At 63.1% G+C, this 19,837-nt stretch overlaps 7 protein-coding genes across 7 annotated transcripts in view; 3 read left to right on the plus strand and 4 right to left on the minus strand.

Annotated features, from left to right (window-relative positions):
- EMIHUDRAFT_428696 (mitochondrial polypeptide chain release factor) overlaps positions 1-1,603 on the minus strand; it is a gene marked incomplete at both ends in the record, with an annotated part of 3,303 nt that extends 1,700 nt beyond the window's left edge. Inside the window, 3 exons of the mRNA XM_005793190.1 lie at positions 830-890; positions 952-1,005; positions 1,253-1,603. Of these exons, the coding sequence (XP_005793247.1) occupies positions 830-890; positions 952-1,005; positions 1,253-1,603 (466 nt within the window). The remainder of the gene's footprint in view (positions 1-829; positions 891-951; positions 1,006-1,252) is intronic.
- Positions 1,604-3,297: 1,694 nt separating this feature from the next.
- On the minus strand, positions 3,298-4,264 carry EMIHUDRAFT_439464 (hypothetical protein). Its single transcript, XM_005793191.1, has 5 exons — positions 4,156-4,264; positions 3,930-3,972; positions 3,826-3,865; positions 3,685-3,747; positions 3,298-3,620 (listed from the first exon to the last, which is right to left on the minus strand). The coding sequence occupies exons 4-5, from the start codon at positions 3,721-3,723 to the stop codon at positions 3,405-3,407; spliced, it is 255 nt and encodes an 84-aa protein (XP_005793248.1). The 5' UTR covers positions 3,724-3,747; positions 3,826-3,865; positions 3,930-3,972; positions 4,156-4,264; the 3' UTR covers positions 3,298-3,404.
- A 951-nt stretch (positions 4,265-5,215) lies between these two features.
- On the plus strand, positions 5,216-7,584 carry EMIHUDRAFT_422884 (hypothetical protein). Its single transcript, XM_005793192.1, has 8 exons — positions 5,216-5,244; positions 5,527-5,740; positions 5,826-5,874; positions 6,132-6,245; positions 6,456-6,570; positions 6,695-6,734; positions 6,872-6,999; positions 7,092-7,584. The coding sequence occupies exons 2-8, from the start codon at positions 5,547-5,549 to the stop codon at positions 7,319-7,321; spliced, it is 870 nt and encodes a 289-aa protein (XP_005793249.1). The 5' UTR covers positions 5,216-5,244; positions 5,527-5,546; the 3' UTR covers positions 7,322-7,584.
- Positions 7,585-7,956: 372 nt separating this feature from the next.
- Positions 7,957-8,805, minus strand: EMIHUDRAFT_222161 (hypothetical protein; the record flags this gene model as incomplete). Its single annotated transcript, XM_005793193.1, has 2 exons — positions 7,957-8,241; positions 8,374-8,805. The coding sequence occupies 2 exons, from the start codon at positions 8,803-8,805 to the stop codon at positions 7,957-7,959; spliced, it is 717 nt and encodes a 238-aa protein (XP_005793250.1).
- Positions 8,806-10,200: 1,395 nt separating this feature from the next.
- EMIHUDRAFT_439469 (hypothetical protein) lies at positions 10,201-13,198 on the minus strand. Its single transcript, XM_005793194.1, has 6 exons — positions 12,903-13,198; positions 12,375-12,775; positions 12,116-12,302; positions 11,153-11,336; positions 10,967-11,084; positions 10,201-10,892 (listed from the first exon to the last, which is right to left on the minus strand). The coding sequence occupies exons 1-6, from the start codon at positions 13,185-13,187 to the stop codon at positions 10,559-10,561; spliced, it is 1,509 nt and encodes a 502-aa protein (XP_005793251.1). The 5' UTR covers positions 13,188-13,198; the 3' UTR covers positions 10,201-10,558.
- A 1,804-nt stretch (positions 13,199-15,002) lies between these two features.
- On the plus strand, positions 15,003-15,755 carry EMIHUDRAFT_222164 (hypothetical protein; the record flags this gene model as incomplete). The annotated part of the gene is made up of 1 exon (XM_005793195.1): positions 15,003-15,755. The coding sequence occupies one exon, from the start codon at positions 15,003-15,005 to the stop codon at positions 15,753-15,755; it is 753 nt and encodes a 250-aa protein (XP_005793252.1).
- Positions 15,756-17,485: 1,730 nt separating this feature from the next.
- Positions 17,486-18,101, plus strand: EMIHUDRAFT_222165 (hypothetical protein; the record flags this gene model as incomplete). Its single annotated transcript, XM_005793196.1, has 3 exons — positions 17,486-17,515; positions 17,621-17,896; positions 18,042-18,101. The coding sequence occupies 3 exons, from the start codon at positions 17,486-17,488 to the stop codon at positions 18,099-18,101; spliced, it is 366 nt and encodes a 121-aa protein (XP_005793253.1).
- Between the last annotated feature and the right edge of the window lie 1,736 nt (positions 18,102-19,837).

Genomic DNA, 19,837 nt, shown 5'->3' on the forward strand with positions numbered 1-19,837 from the left:
ATCTCCCAGATCTCGCCGCCGAGGTGTGCACGCGCCCCTGCGTCTCTGTCGCGCCCAAAAACTGCCACGGTGGACGCCCGCCTGGGGACGAGATCCGGGAGATATGGCGAGATATGGCGAGATATGGCGCTGCACACGGTGGACGGAGTGGGTGGGGGGGAGGGATAGGGTGGAGGGTGAGGGTGAGGGGGTGGGGGTGGGGGTGGGGGTGAGGGGTGAGGGAGAGGGAGAGGGAGAGGGTGGAGGGTGGAGGGTGGAGGGTGGAGGGTGGAGGGTGGAGGGTGGAGGGTGGAGGGTGGAGGGTGAGGGTCAGCGCAACCGGCTCGACCTTGAGCTCGACGGACCCGCCCGTGATCTCGGGTAATCTCGGGTGATCTCAGCTGATCTCGGCTAGTCTCGGGTAATGTCAGCTGATCTCGGCTAATCTCGGGTGATCTCGGCTGATCTCGCCTCGAACTTGAGCTTCGAGTAGACCGACTCGCCCTTGATCTCGAGCGTCGCGTCGCGCACACCGCCTGGTGGGAGATACAGCCGAGATACAGCCGAGATACAGCCGAGATTGTGCCGAGATTCAGCCGCCTGGTGGGAGATTTGGCCCAGATCCAGCCGAGATCTAGCCGAGATTTAGCCGAGATTAGCCGCATCTCCCCCCATCTCCCCACACGTCCGCCCACGTCCCCCCATCTCCCCCCATCTCCCCCCATCTCGAGGCCGCCTGCGTCGGAGTCGGAGGCAGACACGACTCGAGACTGCCAGCCTAACGGCGACATGTCCGGGACATGTCCGCAGCCATGCCCCTCTCAGAGGAAGGCGCGCCTCGAGAGGTGACCGCCCTGCGACTGGGCGTAGCGCGAGTAGAGCGAGAGCAGGTCGTTCGCCCAAATCGCGGCCTACCGCACCACCCACCGACCCTGAACCCACACAGGATTCGATACGTTGGAGGTATGGGACCCGAGCGGCGGCCTCGTCGCCGCCGGTGCCCGCACGGATCTCAAACATCACGTTCTTGTCGTCGTTTGGGTCTGCGGCGGAGAGAGGTGTGGGGAGATATGGGGAGATGTGAGAGGAGAGCATGAGCATCGATACTAGTGAGCAGAGGAGAGGGAGGTGAGAGGAGAGGAGAGGAGAAGGAGAAGGAATTAGTGGGCGCTACTGCAAAGAGAGGAGAGGGTAGGAGGAGGACTAAAATGGGCGCCAACATAAAGCGAGGAGGAGGACTAAGTGGGCGCTAGAAGAAAACGTGAGGAGGGACTAAAGTGGCTGATCCGTCTCCGCCGCGCGCGCCGGTCGGCAGCAGCAGCAGCTTGAGTCGGCCGTCGAGCGCCTCCATCGCCTCCTCCACCTCGCGGATCTCGGCGCGCGCCATCTCGCGCAGCTCCGCGTCCTCCTCGTTGAACAGCTCCTTGCCCTCCTCCAGCCGCTGCTCGAGGCTCTCCCACTCGGCGAGCGCCTCCACCGTGCTGTCGAGCTTGGAGCGCTCGCGTGAGACGCGCAGCATCTCCTCGACGTTGGCCTGGACCGCCGGGTCCTCCAGCTGCGCGCCGAGCTCGTCGTGCACCTTGCGCATCTCACGCAGCCGGTCGAGTACGAACGCATCCACCATCACCGCCGCGCCACCTCTGTGAGAGCACATCGCTGGCAGCGGCGGCGCCCGCGGCGCAGCAAGCCAGCCATGAGCGATGAGCGGCAGAAGCAGCGGCCCGGCCATGAGCTGTGAGCTTGGAGCGGCCACGAGGAGCTGAACGCGGGAGGAACTGCGCGGGAGGAAGCAGCGATAGGCAGCGATAACCAGCGACGCGTGTGAGCACACTGCGAGCTCGAAAAAAGATGACCCGCTATGTGTGAGGTTGATGACTGCACTCCAAGTGCTCCAAGTGCAAGATGCTCCAAGTGCTAACGATCGCCATACAGACATGGGTGCGAAACAACGACAAGACCAAGGCACGGGCAGAGGAGAGAGAGAAGAATATAGGGCGGATAAATAAAGCGCCTGTTCACGGCATGGAGGGTGAGCCACGCTGAACGTAGAGCCGAACGGGAGGAAGCCGGGGAAGAAGACTCCGAGGAGGACGAAACACCAGTGGTACAGTCTGTTGCGGGCATTAAGAAAACAGGATCTCGCTATAGGGTGCCCACAGGGCCCAAAAAAAGAAAGACATCGGATGTGTCTTGTGAGCCTGTTTGTGTCTGTGTGTCGCTCGTGCGTGTCGTCATCATCTGTCTAGTGTCCACCCATACCGCGTTGGTGTCCAGTCCGAGCCTGGCTGTTCTTCACCTTTCTACCTACCTACCTGGATGTGAGGTTGATGACTGCACTCCAAGTGCTCCAAGTGCAAGATGCTCCAAGTGCTAACGATCGCCATACAGACATGGGTGCGAAAAACAACGACAAGACCAAGGCACGGGCAGAGGAGAGAGAGAAGAATATAGGGTGGATAAAGCGCCTGTTCACGGCATGGAGGGTGAGCCACGCTGAACGTAGAGCCAAACGGGAGGAAGCCGGGGAAGAAGACTCCGAGGAGGACGAAACACCAGTGGTAATCCCGTCGTCAGCTGTAACGATGCACCCGAAGGGGACCCCAGCGCCAGCATCATCCGTGGAGGTACAAGTGTTCGAAGAGAGAGTGGACCTGAGCAACGATATGACTCGGCGGCAAATGATCGCAGTCGGGGCGTCAGAAGAGTCGTCCTTGCGCGAGGAGAGCTCGATAAACTCGAGGGGCCAAAATGTGCCGCGAGGAGGGCAGAGGCCAGAGCTGCGCCGAGCAGCGAGTAGAGAGCAAGGGAGCGGCAGGCGGCGGCACCGTCGCAGGACGAGGCAGAGGAGAGCGACGCGACAGAGGAAGAAGCGACAAAAGAGAGAACGACGAGAGTGGGACGACCGCGGGGACCGGGGTGTGGCATGAGCCTTGACTTCGCCTGGGGTCCATGCCCGAAGCCCACCCTGTGAATGTAGAAGGTAGCCATCCATGGTTTGCATAGTTGGCTCAATTATAGTCGGGATTTAAAGCTCAATTGCACGCGCGCACAAACACCCACGGCATGAAGGTTGCAGCGAGAGTCGGCGAGAGACTCACAGCGACTGCGAGGAGAGATACTGTAGGAAGAGGCGGACGCCCAAGGGTGGGCGACGGCTAGCGCATCACACCCCTCTCCTTAAAATCCCTGTGTGGTGGCGGCGTGCCGTCCTCCCATCCCTCCCTCTTGGGGTTGGGCTGTCTGTTTTCTTTCTTTCTCTTTCTCTTTACGAGGTAAAGGTACGAGGAGAGGGGGGGGGGCGGGGGGAGGGGGGGGAGCACGATTTGATCGATTGATAGGTACGAAACACCTAACATCCAAGTGGTATCGCCCTCTTGCGTTGTGGCAGACGACGGCTTCAGACTCGAGACTGGCGCGGCGTGCGTTCAGCCAACGGCCGCGCGGTCCTCCACAAACGAGGGCTCCCTCTTGGACCGCCGGGCCGCCTCAAATCCATGACCCATCTCGCTCCGCCGCTCGGCGCGGTGCATCGCCTCCTCGATCGCCTCCGCCAGCGCGTGCGCTAGGGTGCTCGTCTGCACCCCAAAGCGTGCCGTGAGACGACAGCCACCCGCCACGAGTCCCTGCCACGAGACAACCGCCTATTCGCGTCCAGAGCTGAGCAGGAAAGGATGCGATAGTCGCGGCCCGCATCGAGACCGCCGCCTCCGCTGCCGCCTTGAGCGCGAAACTCGCGTCAGGCATCTCTGCACCGCGTGCCCCGGCGCCTAGGCGATAGGGAGAAGGGCACGTACATGTCGCCCCCTTGAAGATGGGGAAGCGCGTGTTTGGCCCGCGGGAGCGCGACGTCCCCCTCAAGCTCTCCAGGGCGGTAGAAGGGCACGACCTTTTCACAGGCAAGAGGGTGCCAAAAGAACGACCCCGGGAGCACACGGTGGCAGAACGCGCGCCGCGTGCACGATTGTGCCGTACATCTCGCGCAGCTCCCCGTGGCTGCTCGCAGCGGTGGCGGGAAGGGGCGTGAGGAGGTGGCGTCAGGGTTGGAGGAAGGTTCGAGGAGGAGCGAGGAGGGGATGTGGCGGTGGCGACGCGGCCGGTGGTGGGGCACGATGCGTGGACGGTGAGCAAACGGGCGGCGGTGTCTAACAGCCGGCTTCGACTAGCCTCGCAAGGTGCCTGCTCCCGACCACGGCGCCGCCCGCGGGACACCGCACGCCTTGGGCGTCCGCCGGAAAGCGGGGAACAGTCCTATGAGGTGACGAGAGCGGGGAACAGTCTTGCAACCTCGACGCTGCCAAGAGATCGCCAACTCACACCAATAGGCAAGGGTGGTTAGGGATACCAAGCAAAGAATACGAGATTCTAGAAAGGCACGAGAGACTGTGCGCAGCTCAAGGCCGCACCTTACGTCGGGTCTCCGTAGAGCTCCAACCAGCACTCATCGCGGGGTGTGAAACGCGTGCCCGCAAGCCGCTCGTTCGCTGGGTTGACGAGCGCGTCGTTGGCACCCTCGCCGCCGGGCGGATGTGTTACGATGCAAGCGGTGCGGTGCACCTCTATCGACAGCGGCGCTCCCTCCCAACCACGCACATACTTGCACGCCGGGCGGCCGGGCAGCTTCTGCGCACTCCACGCGCGCCACTGGTCAAGGCCTCCGTCCGTGGTGTCGCGGCCCAGCGCACGGGTGGACGCGGACCTCGCGCCTCGCGAGCGGCACATGGCGAGCCTCAGTGCAGGTCCGACGCGGCGAGGGGCGCGCATGAGCAAAGCGATCTTGACGGCGAACCAGCGTCTCACGAGAGATTCATTCCGTACTCAGTACGACGTTACTCTCTCTCTTTCTCTCTCTCTCTCTCTCTCTCTCTCTCTCTCTCTCTCTCTCTCTACGGTGTTAGGTATCTTGTTGGCAAATCAGGACACCGAGCTCACACAAATTCACAGCCTTGTTATGAGAAGAAAATACGTGTCCCATGGCGCTATGCGCTGGTCTGGATAACTGGATACATACCCATCACTGAGCCGACAATGCTACGGGAGGTGGTTCGGACGCCCGCCGTGGTTTTCTTTCTTTCAGACCGTGTGTCTTGATTTGCCAACAACACACCTATAACGTATTCACAGATAGGTTGATAAGAAACAAGAAGCTCACATAGCGCAGAGACAGTGAGGGTGTGAGAGGCGGACCTAAGTTCACAGAAACGCACGACCGCGGAGTGATCAGGAGACCAGCGCATCGTCGGGCACCACCATCGCCCCTCGCACGCGGTGTGTGCGCGCCTCTGACCTCCCTCCAGTGCACACACGCGGCGCGCCCTCTCCCTCTCCCATAGAGTGCCGCCGGCGCGCCTTTGCCGCGTGCCTCTGCAGCGGCCATCGCACCGCCAGCGCACCGCCAGCGCAAGAGCACAAACACAGTATTCAGCCTGGCCCTGGCCCTGGCCTGGCGACGGCCGAACTCTGAACGGTCGCTGTCTGGCCGCGCGCGCCTCCACGCCTCCGTGCTGCAGCACGCCAAGGCGCTGAGCGCCTTTCACCGTATCGATGCAGGCGGCAGAGAGCGCAGCGGCATGCAGCAGGTCCTTCGGCAGATACAGGAGGCGGTCGAGCCGGTGCTGGAGCGCAGCCTGACGAAGCGCCGGCGCCAGGAGTTCCTCGCCTCGGCCGGCCCCCTCTTCCTCTGCCTCACCTTCATCGAGGATGCGCTGCGCGTGCTGCTGCGCTGGAAGGAGCAGATGAGCTACATGACCGTCACGATGCGCATGCGCGCGCCGCCCCCACCCAGCGAGCCGCAGCGGATTTCGCTCGGACCGCGCGCCTCACACGCGCCGCTCGCCGCCGCCGCGCAGGAGCGGCTGGCTGGGTGGACTCCTGCTCATCTTTTCGCTCGTGACGCAGGCGCCGGCACTGCGGCGCCCGGCCGCGCAGCCAAAGAGAGAGAGAGACGCGAGACGCGAGCGCGTGCAGCGGGTGGAGCGGGCCGCCGCCGCCGCTGGCGCGCCTTCAGCCTGCTCTCGCGGGAGTCGCGGACGCCGGACACTCGCAGGCAGTCGCGCGGGTCTGCAGCCGCGGCGCTCACCCTTGATTTGGTACCCGCTCTCGCGGCCCGCACCAAGACACAGCCGCTTTACCGGCGCCGCCGCCGCCGTCCGCAGATGACGGGGAGCGTTTTGGTGCTGCGTCCAAAGGAGGTCAAGCCCAGCCGCGTGAAGGTTGGCTGCTACACACTGCTCGCCTTCGTCTTCCTGCAGCCCTTCATGTACGGCCAGGCGAGATCAGCCGAGATCAGCCGAGATCAGCCGAGATCAGCCGAGATCAGCCCTTCATGTACGGCCAGGCGCGCGACGCTAGGAAGCGGAATACGGACTCTTGTATCCCAACCAGCGCCCGAGAGGACACGCATTCAGCCGTATTCACGCGGTGCTCTGAACCCGCTGCACAATCCCGTCTCCCCGCCCTGAGGCGTGCTCAGCTTCTAGGCGCGCGACGCAGACTTCATGTGCCGCAGTGTGACACTAGCGGGCGGGCTGCTGCTGCTCATCTGGTCCGAAAACGACCGCAAGCAGCGCAGCGAGGACATGGGCTTGCCGTCCGGTGCCCGCGCCCGCCCCTGCCGCGCCCGCCCCTCCCACGCCACCGCCACTCTCGACGCCGCAGCGCGTGCCCCGCACCGCGCCCCCCCACTCCGCCCCCCCACTCCGCCGCCCCACACGGCCAGGCATGGAGTCGACGAGCTCGGACCGGCTGCAGCTCTGCGGGTTAGCGCTGCCGTCCGGCCGCCTCCTCTTTGCGCCGCCTTTTCTCCCCAGCCCGGCCGGAGCCGTCATAGGCGCGTCCTGCTGACCTTCGGCCCGCGTGTTTCTTTTTTTGACGCGTATTTCTTTTTCTAGCGTAGGCGCGTCCTGCTGACGTTCCTCTTCTTCTTCCAGGCCGTGTACTCTGAGAATGGCGGAATGCACCGCCTCTGGACGGCGCCGTCTCTCTTCGGGCTCATCAGCTTCGTGGTGCTCGCGGGCCTGGCGGGTGCGAGACGCCCCCGAGACACTTCCGAGACACCTAGATCACACCTCCGAGTCAGAGACGTTTCTGCCGACGCGTCCACGGCACGTCCGCAGGGATGGTCTGCGCGGGCTTCAAGACGGAGTGGTCGGCGCTGCTGCTATGCGGCATCCTCTTCCTGTCCAACCTCTACATGTACCCCTTCTGGTCCATCCGCGAGGGCCTGAGGGACTTTTACCGCTACTACTTTTTCCAGACCCTCTCCATCATCGGCGGGCTAATGCTGCTCGCGCTGCACGGCCCGGGCGGGATCAGCTTGGACAAGGGGATGAAGAAGGCCATCTGACACGTGGCGCGACTGCACTCGCCGTGCGAGTCAGCTGCAACTATCTGGGACGAGAGGCCGGAGGGGCCGGGAGGTGGAGGCGGAGGAGGGGTGGCGTGCCGGCGGAGATTACTCGACGCGCGGGTACAGGAACGGAGAGGGTGCGAGGATTCTCCGCGTTCGTCGTTTGTTTGCTCGCTTCACGCTTGTGTGCGCGACGTCCGGTTGCGCAGCCCCCGCGCCCCGTCGCGTGCTCAAGTACACGACTGATCAGTGAACAAAAACATCCCACACCTGTGTGCGACCCCACGCCCGCGCCTCGACGGCGTGAGGTCGAGCGCGAGACGCGCGGCGCGAGATCCCCGCGCCGCGCGCGAGAACCACAACCAGGATGAACCACACACATGTGTGACATGAATCATGATCGATGATGCGCACATGAGAAGTGGGATGGGCTGTACCACGTATAGACTAGTACGCGCCAGGGGGGCGCGGCCGCGGGCGGTCCCAGGCGCAACCCCGACGCAGAGGGCGTGTGGTGTGTGTTTGGCTTTGGGGAGATTCGTGTAAGTAGAGATATGGCAGCGTGAGAGTAGAGAGACATGTTGTGCTCCCAGGAGCCCCCCCCCCCCCCCCCCCCATCTACTCCCCCGCGGCTACCGCGAGTAGGAGCGATCCTGTGGCACGACTCGTCCGAACTCGTCGACCTTTGGCTGCAGCTGCTCCACACTGTGTGCAAAGTTGCAACGGTCGCCGAATGTGCAGGTGCCCGCTGCATGCCGCCTGCAAAGCACCGTCCTCCACCCGGGGGGCTTCCCGCTGACCGAGGGCGGCTGCGGCTGCCTCCCGTACGCAGCCGTCTCCACCGCCGCCGGCTGCGGCGGCGCACCGTACGGGTACGGGGCGGCAGCCACACTGTAGGAGCCGGGAGGCGCGTACTGCTGCGACGTCGACGGTATGAATGGCGGCGCCGCCGCCGCCGGCTTGGCCCGCAGCTCCGCCTGCCCGTGTGCAAAGTTGCACTTGGCGCCGTACGGACAGCCGCCTGTCGACGCAAACCCTTTGCACAGCACCGTCTTGTACATGGCCGCCTTTGCGTCACCGTCGAGCGTGCGCTTGGGCGCATGGGAGGGCTGGTACGCGTGCGCGGCGGGGCTGCTCCCGCCGTAGATCGGCGGCACGCCATATGCTGGCGCAGCAGACGCCTGAGCGCTCACGAGCGTGTGCATCGCTGTCTCGACGGACGTCTTGGTGCCGCGCATCGAATCGGTCGCCTGCCGGAGGAACTCCTGCGCGCTCTGCTGCTGCTGCGAGGCGACCTGGAGCTCCGCGTGCAGGCGTGCCATATCCGGCGTGCCATCCGGCGTGGATGTGACGATCGCAAGTGCCGTGATGAGCGCAGTGCCGGCCGCCTGCTGCGCCTGCTGCGCCAAGAGCTGCGCGTTCTCCGCCGCGAGCAGCGACGTAAGAGGGCGGAGGGTCTCCACTGTCTCTGGCGCCGCCATGCTGGGATACGCACCACTAACCGGCGGCGCCAAGATGCCGGAAGGGTATGCCGCACCACTGTGCTCCATATTCCGGATGGGCGAGCGTCGACACGAGCGATTTCTTTTCTCAAATTCCTGTGATGAACGTGTGTTGTTGGAAAATCAAGAGGTCCGTTCAGTTATACGCCGTTCAGTTACCACGTGAAGTCATGGCGGCCGGTATTGCACGGAGCTCCGTGAGCGGCGGCGGGCTCAAACGAGCGAATGGGCGGCTGCTCCCCACAGACAGGAGTTGCATACATAAGGTATGTATGTATGTATGTAGGAAGGTGAAGAACAGCCAGGCTCGGACTGGACACCAACGCGGTATGGGTGGACGCTGGACAGATGATGACGGCACGCACGAGCGACACACAGACACAAATAGGCTCACAAGACACACAGCCAGCGGGCTGCCAGCCTGCCACACACCCTGAGTAGGCGTACACATAACTCAAGGCCACATCCTCCTTGTCGCCCCCCCCAGCACTCCAAGCACCATCGCCGCACGGTCGCGCCGCCGCCACTCGGCATGCCTCAGCAGTGGTGGGGCACGCACGTGCGGCCGCCGCCGCCCCTGCTCCGGGAGGACGAGGATTCGCCAATCGAGGACGAGCTCATCGAGGACGGGCTCAACGGCATGTGCGTGTACGACGCGCAGGAGATCACCGTCGCCCGTGAGCCACCCGCGCCGCCTCCGGGGAGGATGGGCGACCCTCTCTATACGGCCGCGGTGGAGCAGCTGGAGCGGTGCCTGCCGGTCTTGAACGGGATGGTGTACGAGTTCGAGGATCTGCGGCTCGCGATGGCGCAGCGCGGCGGCCTCGCCACCCTCCTCGAGCTGCTGCCCCACGCGCCACCGCACGTCGAGGAGGAGGCATTGCACGTCCTCCTCAACAGCCTCTATGGCCAGCCAGAGGCGAGCAAGCTCGCCACTCTCCGCCTGGGCGCCGTCGGCGTGCTGCAGAAATCTGCAGCCGCCGCGGCGCCGGCCGGAGAGCCCGCCGTGCAGAGCATGTGCTACGCCGTGCTTTGCGGGCTGGTGGACAACTGCCCGCGCGCCGCCGAGGAGTTCCTCACCTCATCAGCCGCGCTGCAGGCGTTGCTCTCCTCGTGCAGCGGAGCTGCGATAGGGTCCATAGGGTCCGGCGACGCCGCGAGGGAGGGCGAGGTACAAGAGCGGGCGACCGATCTCCTCCTCGCCCTCTGCCAGGACGGCACGGTGCGCAGCGCGCTGCTCGCCTCAGACGTGGCCACCCGGTGCCTCGAGCGGGTGGCTTCGGCCTCGCGAAACACCTTGCACGCCGGCAAGGCGAGGCAGGCCTTGGCTGAGCACCGCGGCTGCCGGACGTAACTCGTAAGGCTCTTACTTGCTGAGTATAGTTCTACGGTACATTTATCTCATATAGTTCTACGGTACATTTATCTCAACGGGGCAAGGGCCCGTTCACCAGAGACGGTCCGTCACTAGAGACGAGGAAGAACCGGCACCGTGCGGGACCAGCGCCACAGACTCCCTCGAAGTCGAGAGTCGTCTCTGGTCTCTCTCTCGACCTCTCTCGGTCGGTTGCGTCGCCACGCCTCTCACTATCAGGGACACACAAGCTTCGTCACAACTCACAGACAGAACAGCAGACAGGTTCACACGAAAGGTCCAGGCACGCAGCCACCCGCTCTTGTTCTGGAGCCCTCCGCTGTGGACGCGCGTGCCTCGCCGGCCCCTGGAAGACGGCTACCCATGGTACGCCTTCCATGAGTAGCCCGGCTGCCTGGCGCTCGTGACGGTCTTGTGGCGCAAGTACTCGTGGAGCCCCGCCTCGCCGTACTCGAAGCCGAAGCCGCTCGCCTTCCACCCTCCAAACGGCGTCTGCGCCCACAGCGCCTGGTTGCAGTTGACCCAGACGTTGCCCGCGTCGAGTTGCGCCGCGACCCTGTCGGCGCGCGCCTCGTCTGCAGAGAGAACGGCGTGGCCGAGGCCGTAGGGCGAGTCGTTAGCGAGCCGGACCGCCTCCTCCTCGGTCTTGAAGGTGCGGACGCACAGAACGGGCCCGAAGATCTCCTCGCACCTAATCTCGGCAAGCCCCGGATCGGTCGCTGGTGATCTCCGCGCAGCGCGGGACCCGAGCTCTCAGCCTCGCGCCACGCGGAGCTGCCGACCGGGACGTTGTTCAGGATGGTTGGCTTTACGTAGTATCCGCCCTCCAGCCCCGGCACGTCCGGCGGCCCGGAGCCCCCAACGAGTACCTCCACCCCCTCGCCTGTGAGCAGCTCGGGCGGTGAGCCGCGCCTCTTTTCGCCTCCCGAAGAAAGCACGGCGGCGGCTCGCCCTCGGCCTTCCGCACGGCGGCGGCGATGCGATCGCGCTGCGTGGCAGAGATGACGGGGCCCATCTGGGTGCCTTCGGCCTTCGGATCGCCGACGCGCAGCGCGACGGTGGTCTCTTCAAGGGCCTTGAGAAGCTCCGTAGCGATAGACTCGTGCACCAGCAGCCGCGACGTGGCGGAGCAGACCTGGCGGGCGGGCGACTTCCGTGAGCTTTCCGTGAGCTTTCCGTGAGCACTCCGTGTACACTCCGTGAGCTGTCCGTGAGCTTTCTGGAGCGCGCGCGCGGTGTCGGAGAGCATGCTCGCCATGGCCCACATCCTCGCTCAAGTCTCGGCCGATCTCCGGCGCCATGGAGCTGCCCCTGTGAGCTCTCGTGTCCAGCAGTCCGGACCCAGTGATACGGCCGGTGGCAGTGTGGCCTCGTGTCGGCTCCCGAGCCACTCGTGCGCAGCGTGTGTGTGGAGTAGTGTGTGCGCGTGGGCCCGTCCTCTGTGCTAGGGCGTGTGTAAGACTGGCTGACTGACTGAATGATCTCCGCGGCGGCGCCCACACTCATGCGCTTAAGGGGATGTGGAGCGCGGTGCGCCCCGTGTGCGCTCTCTTCTTGCAGCGTGGTGGTGTTGCGGGTGTGCGGAGGGCGCGCGGGCTGGGCCGTGGTCACCAGGGCTGGTGCAGCCGAGTCTCTCGCAAGTCGCATCGCGGCGCGATGGACAGAGATATGGACCACTCACTGGCTGACTGACTGATCTCCGGCTGCGTGTCCGTGCGACAGTGCCGTATCTCCCCATATCTCTCCACATCTCCCCACATCTCCCCATATCTCGCGTGTCTGTGCGACGGAGCCGTGTGACGGCGCCGTGTGACGGCGTGGCTGCGGTCTATGGGGAGATATGACCTCGAGCACGCCTCGCCGCTGCTCACGGTGAGATATGGGGAGATATGGGGAGATATGGGGAGATATCACCTGCCCGGCGGCAGAGAAGATGCCGACCATGGCCCAGTCGACAGCAGCGTCGATTGACGCGTCCTCAAAGACTAGGAGCGCGCCCTTCCCGCCGAGCTCGAGCGAGCTCCGCCGCAGCTTGTTCGCCGAGCAATGGAGCAGCGCGCTCCCGGCGGCGGAGGACCCAGTGAAGGACAGCAGGTCGAGCCTATCCGCGACGCTTCCGAGAAGGTTCCGAGAAGGTTCCAAGAAGGGGCCGAGGGCAGTCCGCCTCTCGAGCCGTGGGTGGTTGGTCAGGCAGTCGGCGCCGCCCTCTTTGCCGTCGGGCGGCCCGCCCGTGATGACGGTGAGCGCACCCTCCGGCAGACCATTCTCCCGCCCAATCTCGCCGAGCTTGAGGCAGGTCAGAGAGGCGAGCGGCGAGGGCTTCAGGAGGACGGAGCAGCCGGCAGCGAGAGCGGGAGCAACCTTGGCGGCCGCCTGCATGAGAGGATAGTTCCACGGCGTGATGGCGCCAACAACGCCGGCGGCCGCGGGCACGATGCTGGAGCGGAAGTCGCCGTCGGGCAGGGCGATCGGCGACGGCTTCAGCATCTTTGGCGCCAGCTCTGCCATGTACTCGAAGACGTCGATGCACATCTGTATGTCTCCCGCCGTCTCGCTCACGGGCTTACCGCAGTCCTGCGTGCGAAAGGCGGAGGCACGGGGGCCGTAAAGACCCTGCCGTGGGGTGCGTGACGCGAAACGCGGCTTAATATGGCGGCTCCAAGCGTGCAGGGATCGGGGTTGAGTGGATACGGTCGCTGACCTGGGACTCGAGCTCCGCGAGCTCGTCCTTTCTCTCGGTGAGCGCCGCCGCGATGCCGAGCAACGACTCGGCCCGCTGGTCCACTGCATCCGCCTTTGACCATCCCGACGCCTGCACGCTGGCGGCAGCCTCGACGGCAGCCTCGACGTCAGCGACGGTGGCGTCGGGAATCTCGGTAAAGACCTTGCCGTCGCGAGGCGAGTAGACGGGTATAGCGCTCGCCGCGCGCGCTCGGGAGAAGCCGAGCGCGCGAACGCGGCCGAGATGAGAGACGGTCCGCAACATTTTCGGGCCTGTGTCGGTGGAGACTTGTTCACACCGGTATGCCTTGCTCCTTTAGGTGCTCTTAATACGTTCTGATTCTTGTGCTGATACTTGCGTCCGAGACTGCTTGTGTTAGCCCTGTGGGTTTTCTTTTGCCCTCGGTGTCCTGTCTCGGTGCGCCTGCCTTGGTTGGACCAGCCGCCTGCCTCCCCATGTGGTGATTGTTGTTCATAACGATATCCCTACAACCACGATCGATGCGAGGACGCAAGCCCACACCAAACTCGGCCATTCCAACGGCCAGACCGCTCGCTTAAGGCTGATTGGCTAGACGAGCGGTCTACCCCCGACGGGGCGGCCTGGATCAACGGGGGATGACATGTTGACATCCTGCCTCCCGGCACGCCGGGAGGAGGTGGGTGCTCCGCCGCCGGACCCCCCCCTCCATCACCCTCGCCCAGGGATCTACAATGCTGTCTTAAGGGGTCCGACCTGTGGGCTCTGCCTGCGCTCGGCACCGGGCACCGCCTCGGTATACAAAATGCGCCTGCGGGCGGACCCTTACAGATCACAGATCACTGGATAGGGTCGATTCCGTATGGTACGGGACCCCTCGATCGTCTCGCCCTCCCTCACTGCACACTGGTGTGTTCATTGGGGGGGGTCATAACAAACACGGTACAGGATCGAGGTGCACGCTGCAGGAGCAGTGTCGTCCCCCCTCTCCCCAACGGCGATGGCGGTGTGACCGATCGAGCTACAAGAAAGAAGAGCTTGTTCTGCAGGATCCGGGATAGTCTGACGCACTACTTTCTACCTCGTGCCACGTCACCCTCCCCGCTGCTCGCTTGCCCGCTCTGCCCAGCCGACCGACGCCCCGCCATCCGTTGCCGTTATGCCGCCGCTCCTTACTGTCCGCCGTGCCGTCGTTCTTTACCATACCGCGCCGCCTTCCCATACTTCCTGCTTCGCGACGGGGTTTGTGTTGAGGAGTGACCCGTGCCGCCGTGTGCCCCGCAGCGGCCTCGCTGGGCCAGAAAGTCGGCCCCGAGTGCCAGCAGCAGCCTCGTTGAGCCAGAACGTCGGCTCGCGAGGTGGGTGCTAGTATGAGCCCGCTGAGGCGTAGTGCTCTTGCAGAGGCGGTTAGTGGTGCACTAACCCCGAGAAACCCTTCGGGTCACTCCTCATCGCAAACCCTGTCAGCAGTCCTCCTCCGGGAATGTACGTAAGAGCCACGTCGAGACGGACTTCTTGAACAGCCGGGCAACATGTCTTCCTTACTATTATTAATTGATGCTTTTTGCACGGCTGAGCCCCCCCCCCCCCCTCCCCCGCGCCCACTCCCTGCCCTCTCCCGCCACGCACTCCGTCAGAGCCCCCTCCCCTCTTGCACAACAGGAATTTTGACAATTAACAAGGTTGAATGGTGGGCTTGCCCACCCCGGAGTGGTTCGATCCCACATGAATCCGAGACGGTGACGGGATGCTGGCTCTGTGGTCTCAGGCCCAGTGAGGTAGTGCACGAGACTATCCCGGATCCTGCTGAACAAGCTCCTCTTGTAGCTCGATCGGTCACACCGCCATCGCCGTCGGGGAGAGAGGGGACGACACTGCTTCGGCAGCGTGCACCTCGATCCTGTACCGTGTTTGTTATGACCCCCCCCAATGAACACCAGTGAGGGAGGGCGAGACGATCGAGGGGTCCCGTACCATGCGGAATCGACCCTATCCGGTGCTCAAGTGCTCAAGTGCTCAAGAGCCACGTACATTGAGAGAGAAAAAAACAGCTTTCCCTTCCGTCTGCGCGCACGTCCCACTTCGCGTCTTCGGACGCATATGCAGGCGCATCATGTGCATGTTTGCTTGGTCGTTCTGGTGCTATTGGCGGGAACTGGGCTCTACTATCTGGCCAACTCCATCGACAGGATTGTGGCCAGCTTGATCGAAAAAAGTGGAACATATGCTCTGGGGACGACGGTTCGCGTATCGGATGTTCGCATATCGCTCAAGGAAGCCAAAGGCTCGATTTCCGGTCTGACCGTGGCGAATCCGAGCGGCTTCAGCGGTGAGGCAATCTCATTTCAGGATATTGTGATCAGGATTGACCCGGCATCAATCTTGTCGCGGGAGCCGATCGTGATCACCGAGGTGACGGTGCGGTCTCCGTCGGTCAATCTGGTGCTGGGCGCAAATGGATCGACAAATATCCAGGCGCTTCTAGCAGATGATTCGGGGTCTTCGAGCAAGCCTTCGCCGTCGACGGATACCTCCGGTGGCTCCTCTTCTCGATTGCGGATCAACCGACTTGAGATCGCCGACACCAGTCTTGCGGCGGATCTCTCGGCTGTTGGCGGCAAGAACTTCAGCACCACAATCCCTGCCTTGCGGCAGTCCAATGTCGGCGGTGGGAGCGGCGCTGCACCGTATGCGCTCGCGACCACGATTGCCAAGGTTTATGTGTCGAAGGTGGGGGAGTCGGTAGCTCTTGCCGAGGCCGAGAAGCAAGTGAACAAACTCGTCGACAAGCATTTGGGCGGCGACGCCGGAAAGGCGGCCAAGGGACTATTGGGCAATATTCTCGGACAGTAAAATGGCCGCGGCAGGCGGAGCGGCTCTGGTTCGATTAAAGTTGTCGAGAAGAGGATTCTGTTTTGCCAGCTGGGGCCTTTGCAGACGATGACATTTGCGGGAGCCCGAGGCGAGCGTGAGGCTCTGCGCCGCTCATACCCTCGCGTATTCCTCTCGCGCGTCGAACGCACTCATCAACAAGCGAATGTGTGTATGTCTGGGTGTGGAGTCGCGAATCTAGGTGAGTCGCGCCATCCTCGATCGCGTGCAAAGCTCGCTTCCGAGCTCTCACGCCGCGCGTAGGGCCCTTAGGGGCCTAGAGAACACAACCCCCTCTCCTTAGGGGCCTAGAGAACACAACCCCCTCTCCCTTTTCTCCCAGTAAGCTAAAAGTACGTACGGGCCTAGAGAACACAACCCCTCTCCCTTTTCTCCCAGTAAGCTAAAAGTACGTACACTTTTAGCTTACTGGGAGAAAAGTACGTACTTTTAGCTTACTGGGAGAAAAGGGAGAGGGGGTTGTGTTCTCGTACGTACTTTTAGCTTACTGGGAGAAAAGTCGCCCTCCCGCCGCCTCGCCGCTACCTCGCCCGCTCGCGCCCGACTTTCTACCTCCTCGTGAAACACCCCGCCACCTCACCCTCCTGCCGCCCCGCTGCTCGCTTGCCCGCTCTGCCCAGCCGACCGGCGCCCCGCCATCCGTTGCCGTTATGCCGCCGCTCCTTACTGTCCGCCGTGCCGTCGTTCTTTACCATACCGCGCCGCCTTTCCATACTTCCTGCTTCGACGGGGTTTGTGTTGAGGAGTGACCCGTGCCGCCGTGTGCCCCGCAGCGGCCTCGCTGGGCCAGGAAGTCGGCCCCGAGTGCCAGCAGCAGCCTCGTTGAGCCAGAACGTCGGCTCGCGAGGTGGGTGCTAGTATGAGCCCGATCCGTCGCAGTGCTCTTGCAGAGGCGGTTAGTGGTGCACTAACCCCGAGAAACCCTTCGGGTCACTCCTCATCGCAAACCCTGTCAGCAGTCCTCCTCCGGGAATGTACGTAAGAGCCACATACATTGAGAGAGAGACAAGGGAGAGAGAGGCGCGATTTCTAGGCCCTTGGGGGCCCTACCAATCAGCGCAGTCGGAGAAGCCGGTGAACGAATCTTCGGAGAGGATGGGGCAGTCATCACTGCCGCGCTCACTGGGTTCGAGAGATTGTGCGAGAGATTGTGGGAGAGAGCTTGCGTCGGAGTCGTTCCTCCGCTCCCACCTGTCGAGTGCAAGCTTCAGTTCCTTGGAGTCGAGGTACCAGACGCCGTCAACCTGCCCTGCGCTCTGAGCAAAGTCGAGGGCCTTTTCCCTCTCGGCCCGAGCCTGGGCAGCAGCGGCCTGGCGTGTTGCATTCTTCTTTGCGTTTGACGGCTTCTTCATACATTGAAAAGGGAGAGGGGGTTGTGTTCTCTAGGACGTACGCATAGCACAAACCGCCGGAACTCAAACCAAACTCGTGCGTTCTTCTCTGTGTGGTAGTCCAAATGGCGTGCTGTACGAGCGCGTCGCCCATAGCTCACCTTCCGCTCGATCTCCTGGCGCACATGGCGACTCTAGGAACATCCAAGTTGGACGCGTTCCGCACCCTCACCCTCCTCTGCTCCACATCCTCCTCTTTGCTCCGCACGCTGAGGCAGGAGCGCACCGTCCATTACAAACAGAAAGCGATTTGAGGGAGGAAGCATAACACACACGCCATTCCTCTCTTGCTGCAGCAAGATGCGGTATAGTAGCAGCAAACGAGCAAAGGTCTCTCACGACATCGAAACTCTGCCAGGGCGTGGAGGCGGGGAGAAGTAGCGCAGCCCTTGCCTGACTCAGCGTGGACTGACTGACCCCACCCTCCCCTCCCAGGAGCGGTCGAGGCTCGCGGTCGATGCGGCGGAGAGCCTCGTGCAGCGCTACCGTCGCCAGTCCAGCCGCCGGCACTGCGGCCGATTCCTTGTCGAGCTGCAGCTGCAGAGCGACGAGCTGCTCGAGCTGCTCGTGGCTCCTCCGCCGCCGTCTCCGACCGAGCTTTTGAACCTGAGCCAGTGCGGAGTCGGGCGGCTGGAGTGCTACCTGTTAGCCATTGCGCTCTCGCGCGGCCTCATGACTGGCGTCCAGGTGCTCTGGCTGCAAGATAATCAGGTTGACGAGTGTTGCGTGCTGTGGCTGGCTCGTGGTATCGACTCCATGCCACTCAACTCTCAACTGCGCTCAATCTCCCTGGGCGCCAACCCAGCAACAACCGCGCCGTCTGCGAGGCGCGCTGTTGCCTCCCTCGAGGCCGCAGGCCGCGCACGCCGCATCAAGATCCGCCCTGCCTCGTGAGGCGGCCGTGACACAGGAGTAGTCGGAGCTTTGCCGGTTTGTTGTGCCCGCTCGAAGAGACAGCTCCACGTCGACCGCTCGAGGTGGCCAGAGCCCACACGAGGCGTTCTTTGTTTGCTCTGCCGGCCAAGGCCAAGGAAGCCGTGGTGTGTGTGTGTGTGTGTGTGTGTGTGTGTGTGTGTGTGTGTGTGTGTGTGTGTGTGTGTGTGTGTGTGTGTGTGTGTGTGTGTGTGTGTGTGTGTGTGTGTGTGTGTGTGTGTGTGTCTGTCTGTGTCTGTGTCTGTGTCTGTGTCTGTGTGTGTGTGTGTGTGTGTGTGTGTGTGTGTGTGTGTGTGTGTGTGTGTGTGTGTGTGTGTGTGTGTGTGTGTGTGTGTGTGATTTTAGAAGCGAACAAGAATTTTGGCACTGACAGTGTGACTTGGGCTCGGCAGCTTGTCGACTACCAGCCGAAGCCTCTCTTGTGTGTGTGTGTGTCTTGTTGCGCCTTGCGGGGGGGGGCCGGAGATCGCGCACTAAATCGGATTCGGTGCATGCGGCGAGGAGGCCGCGGTTGTATAAAGTTCATTCTTGTGAACAAAATACTGTCACTGTGCGATTTCGGGGCCCGGGGTTGTGCGTTTATGTGAACACGTCACCGACATGTGCGAGATCGGCGGGGACCTGCAGTCCCAGCGCGATGTCCACTACGAAGTCAAGGTGCCTAGCGCCCTCACAAAGACGAGGCAGGCTGGGCAGGGCTCGGCGGCACACGGCGGATGCTGTGCGTCACTGGGCCACAAGTTTGGTTTCGGCAACACCCTCGACCAAACCTTGCTCAAGGTTCTTGGGTGCAAAGAGCGCGGCCACAAGTCACAGGGCCCGCTCGTCCATGCGACCGGTAAAGGCTGGGTCAAAGGGCACAAGGGACAGTACTACGACGCGCTCCATGTCAAGAACGGAATCGTCAGAATTTGTCTCGTCGAAAGCCAGGGCGGCATCGCGCCGCCAACCAAGAGAATCATCCACAACTTCGCCAAAGAGGTCAGCAGCCCGAGCGCCGTCGACCGCACCGACTACGGCACAGCCTCCGGCAGCGCCCGGGGCTTTGTCCAGCACCACTCGCAACAGCTCTCGCGCGCCGCCGTCTGTGGCGACGCGCAAAACATCAACAACGCTGCTCGCAACATGCGTGTCGCGCACTCATTCATGACCGGTCTCAATGCCCCACCCCCCTGCGCGCGGGCCTTCTAGGCCCGCGGGTAGTCTCCCCCCATTCCCAGGGCCTCCAGGGCTCGCACCTCAACCTCTCACAGACCAGCGCACAGCGCCATAGGACGTAGGTAGGTAGGTAGAAAGGTGAAGAACAGCCAGGGGCTCGGACTGGACACCAACGCGGTATGGGTGGACGCTGGACAGATGATGACGACACGCACGAGCGACACACAGACACAAACAAGCTCACAAGACACACAGCCAGCGGGCTGCCACACACCCTGAGTCGGCTTACACATAACTCAAGGCCATATCCTCCCTGTCGCCCCCCCCAGCACTCCACGGTACCAAGAGTACAAACAAGGGCACAACGACACAACAGACGACAGGAAGTGACATGCGAGGCTAGAGCAGGCTTGCTCTACCTCCAGCAATCTCTCCGGCCGGCGAGGCACGGACGAGACCGTGTGTGGGGTCTAGTGAGGTGTCTATGGACGCCCTCCTCAGAGGCTAGCTGCCTACTGCTAGCCCTATCTCGCACTCACAGGCGATGACAATCCAATGTGT

The sequence above is a fragment of the Emiliania huxleyi genome, assembly GCF_000372725.1.
Source record: "Emiliania huxleyi CCMP1516 unplaced genomic scaffold EMIHUscaffold_102, whole genome shotgun sequence".
NCBI classification, from domain to species: domain Eukaryota; phylum Haptophyta; order Isochrysidales; family Noelaerhabdaceae; genus Emiliania; species Emiliania huxleyi.

Excerpts from the sequence above, each read along its gene's own strand:
- EMIHUDRAFT_439464 (XM_005793191.1), bottom strand. The coding sequence starts at position 3,723 with ATGCCTGACGCGAGTTTCGCGCTCAAGGCGGCAGCGGAG. Across the intron at positions 3,621-3,684 it reads CGCTCAAGGCGGCAGCGGAG|GCGGTTGTCTCGTGGCAGGG; the intron begins GCGGCGGTCTCG and ends GGACGCGAATAG.
- EMIHUDRAFT_422884 (XM_005793192.1), top strand. The coding sequence starts at position 5,547 with ATGCAGCAGGTCCTTCGGCAGATACAGGAGGCGGTCGAGCCGGTGCTG. Across the intron at positions 5,741-5,825 it reads ATGACCGTCACGATGCGCAT|GAGCGGCTGGCTGGGTGGAC; the intron begins GCGCGCGCCGCC and ends GCCGCCGCGCAG. Across the intron at positions 5,875-6,131 it reads TCTTTTCGCTCGTGACGCAG|ATGACGGGGAGCGTTTTGGT; the intron begins GCGCCGGCACTG and ends CGCCGTCCGCAG.
- EMIHUDRAFT_439469 (XM_005793194.1), bottom strand. The coding sequence starts at position 13,187 with ATGTTGCGGACCGTCTCTCATCTCGGCCGCGTTCGCGCGCTCGGCTTC. Across the intron at positions 12,776-12,902 it reads TCGCGGAGCTCGAGTCCCAG|GACTGCGGTAAGCCCGTGAG; the intron begins GTCAGCGACCGT and ends TTTCGCACGCAG. Across the intron at positions 11,085-11,152 it reads CGCCGTGCGGAAGGCCGAGG|GCGAGGGGGTGGAGGTACTC; the intron begins GCGAGCCGCCGC and ends AGCTGCTCACAG.